The 9,944-nt window shown below is 48.6% G+C and overlaps 1 protein-coding gene across 4 annotated transcripts in view; it reads right to left on the reverse strand.

The window, feature by feature from the left end:
- Positions 1 to 2,991: 2,991 nt before the first annotated feature.
- PGPEP1 (pyroglutamyl-peptidase I) overlaps positions 2,992 to 9,944 on the reverse strand; it is a 36,433-nt gene continuing 29,480 nt past the window's right edge. For 2 of the 4 annotated variants that reach the window (XM_024134149.2, XM_007116915.4), the window contains exons 4-5: positions 8,518 to 8,750; positions 2,992 to 3,759 (exon numbers count right to left, since the gene is read on the reverse strand). In XM_024134149.2, coding sequence (XP_023989917.1) covers positions 3,567 to 3,759; positions 8,518 to 8,750 — 426 coding nt within the window. In that variant the 3' untranslated portion in view covers positions 2,992 to 3,566. The remainder of the gene's footprint in view (positions 3,760 to 8,517; positions 8,751 to 9,944) is intronic. The other 2 variants (XM_024134150.3, XM_024134148.3) reach the window with 1 other exon arrangement.

Consider the following 9,944-nt stretch of genomic DNA (forward strand, 5'->3'; position numbering starts at 1 on the left):
ATTGGGGATATAAAAACAAAGCCCTTTTTAGCTCCCCACAAGTCTGTGGAGGCCATGAGACTCTTGGCCACGAGGGATGACCTGACAATAAGGCAGCTGCCTCTGCCTGCATGACCACCATCAGCACCTCACGCTGGCTGCAGGCTTGAGAAGGCTTCCAGTGGTCTCAGGGAGGAGGCTGGGCCCTCAGAGAAGAATGGGGCTTTGTCCTGCCATCCCCGAAGGAGACTTCTGTGTTCAGACACTCCAAGAGGTGAAGAGGTCAAAGGTCAACAGTCTAGACAGTGGCAGCAAAAAACAGGCCAGTGTGGTGGATGGATTTCCACGAGCAGCTCCCTTCCCCCTCCCGGTCACCCCTCGGGGGAACAGGCCTGTGGGTGTACATGCACACCCACCGGCCTGGCTTCCTGGCAGAAACTTCTAAGATAACAAAAAGGCAACAAGAGTATACTTTTCCAGTCGTCCCCTTGAGCAGGCCCTTTCTGTTCTAGAAGTTTCCACGCCAGCAAAGAGCAGGGTAGCTGAAAACTATTTTTCTTGTTGAAACTATCACAATCTGACCTTTCCCCAAAGACCTGGCACCGACTGGGAAGCCATGACCTCTGCCCACCACCCCCTGCTGCCCCGCGGCCCTGTCTCTCTCAGTGGCCAGGAGACCTTGGCTGTTCCTTGATCGGACCAGGTGAGCCAGGTGGCACCAAGCCCAGTCCACCAACTGGAATTGCTGCTTCTTCCCACCTTTCTTTCTATCCACTCTGTCTTATTTCTTTTTCGAGCTACGTATCATATGCAGACCACCGACCTTCTTTTTGGTGGGAAGGGGGGAGCCAAAGGGGCTTGGAGAAGAATAAAGTTATAAGGTGCAGAGGCTCTGGCACCTTAAAGGAGATGCCATCACCCGATGCCCAGATCACTGTCTCTGCCCCCATCCCCCACCTCAGTACCCTCCACAGGGCTCACCAGAGAGAGGCCCCCTCCGCTTTCCTATGAGTCCACCCCCAGCATCACTTCTCACCTTTCCCCCACCAGCCTTCCCACCACATCCCTCAGCCCGTCCTTCCACCATTAACACTGCACCCACCCCTTCCGGCACTGCTCACCTCCGTACATGCCAAGCTGCACCCACTTTACAGGCTCATCCCTTTCCCTATTCTGTGCCCCCGACAACCCAGACTCTGCAATGACAAGGCAGAAGGAATGAGACTTGGCGCCCCTCTTCTCACACAAGGACATTTTTGTCCGGGACCCAACAAATGCAGAGAGATATACCATGGATTGAATGGCTGAGTTTGCCCCAAAGAAAAAGATAAAAGTAATTAAAACAGGAAAATTTAAAAGCTGGCAGGGAGCGAGTGAAATGTTTAATGGCTATCTGATTAAATAAAAATGAGCTATGTGCTCTGCTTCATGAACAAGGACAGGGTTCTGGTTTGACTTGATGAGGAAATCTAAAACCATTGCAGGAACACAAAAATGACACACACACACTCGACAATGATCAGACAATAAATTATATCTCTAAATTGCTAAACCACATGGTGCTTTAAACACAGAAGAGAAGGGAGGACAAAAGAAAGATGAAAATGCAGAGTTTGGGGATGGTGTGTCTGGGTTCCGTGGGCACCCAGCTAAGCTCAAAACTGGCTCACTTCCAGTCTTCCCTCCCTACTCTAGCGTGCCTAGGTCCATTTCCTCCTCAGAGCCCCACAGATCAGACCTTTAGAGAAGATAGCTAGTTAGAGCTAGATGTCATTCTTAATAAGACCTCTGGGGGATCCCCTGGCCTTGAGCCCCCCTGCATTCAAAAGAGCCACAACCTCTGCTCACAGAAGCCAGCTGAGTGAGTAGATGCCATGACATCCTATGCTCCAGATTTCTCAGGAGACTGCAAACTCGGACCAGGGATGTGGAGGGGGCATTTCTGGCAGAGGGAGGGCTGGCATGGAGAGGGGAGCTAGGTCCTGATCATTTTACCCTGCGGGCCATGGTACACACCCACCATATGCTGACCCCACGTCACCCACCTGTGCCCACTTTTCCCTCCAGAGAAAGCCCAGGACTCAGAAAATGCATTTCACTCAGAAACCTATCAACCTGGTCTCCAAGCGACACAGCAGCTCAGCAGAGGCAGCAACCACCCTGGGCATCGGAACAGGAGGGAAAGAGGGTGAATGTTTAAGAAAACAAAACAATACAAAAATCTCAGCTGTTTTCAAAAGAACTGCATGCTGGGAAACACCAACATGATCCAACACAGCAACAGATTCCAGCACGCTTCACACTTAGTGAAGCGATAAAACTGCGTGTTCTCCAAAAAAATAGAAGAATACTTCCAAAACGTGTGTGTTCCTCATGGTTGCTTCTGCCCCTCTCCCCCTCTCTCTCTGATGGGTGTCAGGGTCCAGCTGAATTTAGTTGCCACCTGGGAGATGTCACTCTCACCCCTGCTGGTAAGTTCAAAGTCACCAGGGAGTGAGATAAAAATTTACCGAGTCCTAGGCGCATCCAAAAACCAACTACACGAAGCCTGCTGGCTGTCCCACCGCTCTCCTGCTCAAATACACCAGCACACATGGAGCTCAGCCCCCAGACTCCATTTTGGCCCTCTCCCCTTAAGGAAAACAAGCACCAAGACTGAAAATCCAGGTCAGATGTGGGGTAGGTTTGCAGTTGCTACGCATTTTTACATATTAAAGAAAAAAAAAAGTCATGTGCATGTTGAAATGAGAGTCTGCTTTCCCACAGGCAGCCCGGCCCCAGTGGCCCCGTGGGTACAGCTCACAGCTCAGTCGTTGAAAGCATCAGCCAACCCTTTCAGTCTCCTGGGGCACCAGCCACCCCCCACTCCTCGTGGTCTGGCCATGGGCCCAGTGCCACACCCCCCGAGCAAGGGGACCTCAATGTCACCCCCAAAACAAAGATGTAGGTCCAGTGTTCAGGGCAGGAGGCAGAAGGGGCTGCACCCCAGGAAAAAGAAAAGACACTTTTGTGTTTGGCTAAAGCCCGCGTTTTAACCAAAGGGAATATAAATTACTCTGTGCCCAAACTAGCACTATTGTTTTTAAAAAGAGAATAAGAAAGAAGAAAAAAAGCCATGCCAGATCCCAAGGCGGCCCTTGCCGGGGCTGTCCAGGCTGCTGGGACATGGATCAGGGTAAAAAGTCTCCGTGAGGCTTTTACATTTGGGAAAAAAGTCACGGACGGAGGGAACTCTGGAATCCCTCCACCACAGACTTAGAATGGCAGGTAGCCCCAGCCATGGGATCATGGAATAGAGACACCTGATCGGGGTTCTCTGCAGAAATCAGGACCTCCCGGCTTCCTGGCTGCCACAGCTGTAGCCCCAGATGCAAAGAGAAATACAGAGAAAAATCTTCACTGTGGCCTTCAAATCAACCAACCAGTGCTTTTGCAGAGAAAAAGGGAGAGGAGGTTTGTAAGTTGGCATATTTGATCCAAAACAGATCCCCAGCTGATGGGCTCGTTCTTTCCGGTCAGGCCCCGGAGGGCGGACGTCTCTCTCAGGGTCCCTGGCAGAATGAGGTCTTGGGAGGCCTGAGCAGCAATCAGTGTTTGTGGCAACAGTTGAGTTTGCCTTCTGACTGCTCTAGGACGTCCAGCATCTCCTCGATGATGGCCCGAAGTGCCCGGCCCAGCTGGTCTGCATTGTAGGGCTTGCCCAGAGGGGGCACGTGAACAAAGGCTGAGCGGCCGTGACTCTGGTACAGAGAGGTATAGTAGGCGAAGTCGCAGAGGTACCTAAGCCACAGGGCGTGGGGGATGGGAAGGAGACCAAATGGGGTCAGAGAGTGAATGTTCCATTGAAATCCACCATAAGACACCCGCCCCCCCCGCCCCAACCTCACCAGTCATCCACAAGATGGAATACTGCTTCTCCCTCCCCAGGCCAGCAAATAAGTAAATAAAGAAAGAACTCCAAGTGCTGGGGTGTATGTGGGGAAGGAAGCAGTGTGAGATGCTGCTGGTTGGGATGCAAATTGCCCCAGGGGAGGGCAATCTGGCAGGCTAGAAAATTTACAAATGTGCAACATTCAATATTTTGTGATAAACCTTAATGGAAAAGAATATGAAACAGAATATATATATATCTCACTCACTTTGCTGTACAGCAGAAACTAACACAACATTGTGAATGAACTATACTTCAATAAAATTTTTAAAAAATAATTTTTTAAAAAGTACAAATGCATAGACTTTATGATCTAATGTTTTGAGTTTTTAGACTCTATCTCAGGAGCCATCTGCACAAGAGCATGAGAGAGATGAACAAGGTATCTGCTGCAGCATGATGTGTAAAAGCAGAAAAACAGGAAGCAACCTGCTAGGATATGAATGTCCCCCCAGATCCCCTCCCACCCTGTGAGGACACGGCCAGAAGTCGGCAGTCTGCAACCTATAGGAAGGCCTTTATCAGAACACCACCATACTGGTGCCTGGATCTTGAACTTCCTTGCCTCCACAACTGTGAGCAGTAACCTTCTGTTGTTTATAAGCTGCCCAGTCTGGGTTTTTTTGGGTTATAGCAGACTAAAACACCACCTAAATGTCCACTGACAGAGGAGTGGCTTAATAAACTCTGGTTCATCTGCACAGTGGCATACTATGCAGCCGTCTACAAGGCAGGCAGTGGAGCCACAGGAAGACAGAACTCACTAAGAGCCGTGTCACACGCCCACAAGTGAAATCAAGGAAGGGAACTCTCATGAAAACGCACACCACGTAACCCCATCCACGTGAAAGCAAAGTGAAACAGGACAGAATTCGAAAGTAGTACGCCAGATGTCCTACACAGGTATGGAAACATATGTGTGGGTGAGTAGGAAGGGTCATAATTTAAGTCTCTGATTTAACCGAGGGATCCCTGGGGCGGGGAGGGGCGGGGGGAGGAGAGAGGGCAAGAGAATCTTTCACAACAGGAAAGTATGAGAATATATTCTAGAATTATCTGAGTAACTTAAAATTAATTCCAGGGGAGTTCCCTAGTGGCCTAAAGGTGAGGGTTCCGGGCTTTCACCAACAGGGCCCTGGTTCAATCCCTGGTCAGGGAAATGAGATCCTGCAAGCTGTGTGGCGCAGCCAAAAACAACAAAAAAAATTAGTTTAAAAAAAAGACTTGAGCCCGCGTGCCACAACTACTGAAGCCCATGCGCCTGGAGCCCGTGCTCCGCAACAAGGGAAGCCACCGCAATGAGAAGCCTGCGCACCGCAGCGAAGAGTAGCCCCCGATCGCTGCAGCTGGAGAAAGCCCGCGTGCAGAAACGAAGGCCTAATGCAGCCAAAAATAAATTATTTTTTTTTTAAAAAAAGAGGGCTTCCCTGGTGGCGCAGTGGTTGAGAGTCCGCCTGCCGATACAGGGGACACGGGTTTGTGCCCCGGTCCGGGAGGACCCCACATACCGCGGAGCGGCTGGGCCCGTGAGCCATGGCCGCTGAGCCTGCGCATCCGGAGCCTGTGCTCCGCAACGGGAGAGGCCACAACAGTGAGAGACCCGCGTACCGCAAAAAAAAAAAAAAAAAAAAAGACTGGTGGGAGGGGCCAGGGGCAATATAGGAGAAGAAGATTAAGAGGTACAAACTACTAGGTATAAAATAAGCTACAAGGATATATTGTACAACACAGGGAATATAGCCAATATTTTATAATAACTATAAATGGAGTATAACTTTTTAAAAATAAATTTATTTATTTCTTTTTGGCTGCTTGGGCCTTCGTTGCTGTGTGCAGGCTTTCTCTAGCTGCGGCAAGCGGGGGCTACTCTTCCTTGAGCGGGCTTCTCATTGTGGTGGCTTCTCTTGTTGCGGAGCATGGGCTCTAGGCATGCGGGCTTCAGTAGTTGTGGCACATGGGCTCAGTAGTTGTGGCTCGCAGGCTCTAGAGCGCAGGCTCAGTAGTTGTGACGCACAGGCTTAGTTGCTCCACGGCATGTGGGATCTTCCCGGACCAGGGCTCTAACCCGTGTCCCCTGCATTGGCAGGCAGATTCTTAACCGCTGCGCCACCAGGGAAGCCCAGGAGTGTAACTTTTAAAAACTGTGAATCTCTGTATTATACATCTGTAACGTATACTACTGTACATCAACTATACTTTAATAAAAAAAATAATTAAGGGACTTCCCTGGTGGTCCAGTGGTAATGAGTCTGCCTTACAATGAGGGGGACGGGGGTTCAATCCCTGGTCAGGGAACTGGGATCCCACATGCCGTGGGGCAACTGGGCCTGCACGCCACAACTACTGAGCTCAGGAGCCTCACCTAAAGAGCCCAAGTGCCACAAACTACAGAGCCCACGTGCCCTGGAGCCCGCACGCCACAACTAGAGAAGAGAAAAAACCTGCACGCCACAGCTAGAGAGAAGCCCAAGCATCACAGTGAGAAGAGCACGCGTGCGGCAACGAAAGATCCCACATGCCACAGGGAAGATCTCGCATGCTGCAATTAAGACCTGACGCAGCCAAAAGTAAATTAAATAAAGAAATAATAAATCTTTTAAAAATAATAATAATTTTTAAAAAAAGACTGATGGTAAATTCAGCCACTTCTTCATTCTGTCAACTGAATTTGCCACCTGCCGCCTTTGGACTGGAGAGGTGTACAAAGGGTTGAGAAATCACGGTACCTGGTGCTGAGGGGGCATAGAACAGAGAGGTCTGGGAGGCTGGGGAGTCCTTTCCAAGGGGGCAACATTTTGGAGTTAAGACCTGAAAGAGGTATTATCAGAGGGAGGTGAGCTCTGGGCAGAGGTCTTAGCATGTGCAAAGGCCCTGATGCTAGAGTGAGCTTGGTGTGTTTGAGGAACAGGAGGAGGCTGGTTTGTGGGTCTGGAAGGCAGTGGTGAGGCGAGAGTGAAGGCAGAGGAGGATGGAGAGGGGGGCAGGGGCCAGACCACACTGAACCTGTGCATGGTGGAGAGTTGGGATTTTATTCGAGGTGCACTGGAAGCTGTAGGAAGAATTAAGCAAGTTAGGGACATCATCGGACTTAAATTAATAGACCCTCTAATAGGCTGAATAGTTAGTTTCTGCCCCAAACCTGTGTTCATCTAGAACCTCAAAATGTGACCTGATTTGGAGATAGGGTTTTTGCAGGTGTAATTAGTTAAGATGAGGTCACAGTGGTTTAGGGTAGGTCCTAAATCCAGTGATTGGTGTCCTTGTAAGAAGGTCACATGGGGACTTCCCTGGCTGTACAGTAGTTAAGACTTTGCCTTCCAATGCCGGGGGTGTGGGTTCGATCCCAGGTCGAGGAGCTAAGATCCCATGTGCCTCGCAGCCAAAAAACTGAAACATAAAACAGAAGCAGGGACTTCCCTGGTGGCGCAGTGGTTAAGAATCCGCCTGCCAACGCAGGGAAAAACGGGTTTGATCCCTGGCCCAGGAAGATCCCACATGCCGCAGAGCAACTAAGCCCGTGCGCCACAACTACTAAGCCTGCGCTCTATAGCCTGCGAGCCACAGCTACTGAGCCCACACGCCACAACTACTGAAGCCCGCGCTCCTAGAGCCCAAGCTCCGCAGCAAGAGAAGCCACTACGATGAGAAGCCTGCACACCACAACGAAGAGTAGCCCCCACTCGCTGCAACTAGAGAAAGCCCGTGCACAGCAACGAAGACCCAACGCAGCCAAAAATAAATAAATAAAATTATATATTTAAAAAAACCAGAAGGAATATTCTAACAAATTCAATAAAGACTTTAAAAATGGTCCACATCAAAAAAGTCTTAAAAAAAATAAAATAAAAGAAGGCCACGTGAAGACACGCACAGGGAAGAAGGCCATGTGGAGATGAATGCAGAGATTGGGGTAAAGCATCTCAAGCCATGGAACACTCAGCATTGTCAGCAGCCCCCATAAGCCAGAGAGGCATGGAACAGATTCTCCCTCAGAACCTCCAGAAGGAACCAACCCTGCTGACACCTTGATTTTGGACTTTTAGTCTCCAGAACTGGGAGAGAATAAATGTTTGTGGTCCTAAGCCACCAACATGGTAATTTGTTATATATAGCAGCCACAGGAAACTAAAATAGAAACTGACTGCTTAGGAGAGAAGGACTGTCAGGGTTGGGGTAGAGGTGGCAGGAGGAACAGCAGGGAGGCGGCCAGAGCAACGTGCAGGTGGGAGATGCCAGGATTCACAATCCACACACAACAAGTTCCAGAAGCAGAATCCGTGGAACCTGTTTTATATATATACACACACATACACTGTGTGTATATATATACTCTGTGCCTCGTGCATGGTGAGGTTTATATACCATGAAATTCTATGTAAAAATATTATGTATAATACTGTTAAAATATCACATGCTTAAAAAAATTATCCCATGCTTTAATCAGGTGGCAAATCAATTATGTTTTCAAAAGTGAAAAAGAAAAAGTGAACACTTGGCCCAAAGAGGCTAAAGTCAAACACACTTGGCTTGTTCAACACCCAGCCTGGGCTGATGTAGGAGGGAAACCCCTACTCACACCTACACCGTAGGGCCCCATGGTGCCTTACCTGCCGGCATCCTGTGAGATGGTCACTGACACATCCAGGCCCAGTGTAGTAACCCTCTTACATACAGCATCCATGTCAATGATGGAGTCAATGCTTTCAGGCCCATCCTCCACACAGCACTGGGAGCCAGGGCAGAATCGGCAGTTGTCCAGCCCCTTGTAGCCCTTGTTGTGCCCGCACTTCTCCAGCGTGACTGTGGTCGCCATGCCTGACACCCCCACATGCACCACCAGCTGCAGACAGATGGGCAAGGCTTAATAGGGTCTGGTCATGGGACTGGGAGTCCCCCCAGGCCAAGGAGAGGGCAGCATCCTCACAGAGCTCTGCTGGGGGTTACGTGCTTTCTGACATCTTGCTGCTGGAATAGACCCTACAGTCACTCTTACAGAAAGGTGTGCCAAGTGAAACATGCAGGAATGTGAAATATGCAAAGATGTTCATTGCAGCTTTGTCATTACAATCAAATATTGGAAACAACCTAATTAGCCATCCATGGCCAGGTGGGGGGGTCGGATAAGTAAAGTATGAGCTACTTTGTAGCTGTTAACATGCCCAAGGCAATTCCGTATGAAATACTCTTCAAGACATATTGCCAAACACAAAAGGCAAGGTGTAATTTCCAGGAATCTAACCTAAAAACAATCAAAGAGATAATAATTTGCCGATGGTCACTTCAGTGTTATTTATAAAAGTGAGGGAAAAAAACCCAAAACATAGAAATGACCAGCATGCCCAATAATAGGAGAATGGTTGTATTAATTACTAAATATTACCCAGCTGTTAAAATAATGTTAAGGGAGAATTTTTAATGACCTGCGTGATTAAATGCTCATGATAACATATCTATAAGAGGCAGGATACCAATCTGAATACAGTTTAACTTCAAATATTAATTATTTGTGTCTATGTTTATATGCAGAAAGGGCACTGTAAGAAAATATGTGAACATTTAAAATACAGACTGATGAGCACACTGTGCCATATGGCAGTCACAGGACACGTGTGGCTATTGAGCATTTGAAATGTGGCTGATACAAACTTTTTTTCTATGCATTTTCTTTATTTGATTATTTCCCTATGGTGATATATCTCACAGTGACTTTTTTTTTTAACATCTTCATTGGAGTATAATTGCTTTACAATGTTGTATTAGTTTCTGCTGTATAACAACGTGAATCAGCTATACGTATACATATATCCCCATATCCCCTCCCTCTTGCGCCTCCTTCCCACCCTCCCTAGCCCACCCCTCTAGGTCATCACAAAGCATCGAGCTGATCTCCCTGTGCTATACAGCTGTTTCCCACTAGTATATATATTTCGATGCTACTCTCTCACTTCGTCCCAGCTTATCCTTCCCCCTTCCCATGTCCTCAAGTCCATTCTCTATGTCTGCGTCTTTATTCCTGTCCTGCCCCTAGGTTCAT

Source organism: Physeter macrocephalus, chromosome 2 (genome assembly GCF_002837175.3).
Source record: "Physeter macrocephalus isolate SW-GA chromosome 2, ASM283717v5, whole genome shotgun sequence".
NCBI classification, from domain to species: domain Eukaryota; kingdom Metazoa; phylum Chordata; class Mammalia; order Artiodactyla; family Physeteridae; genus Physeter; species Physeter macrocephalus.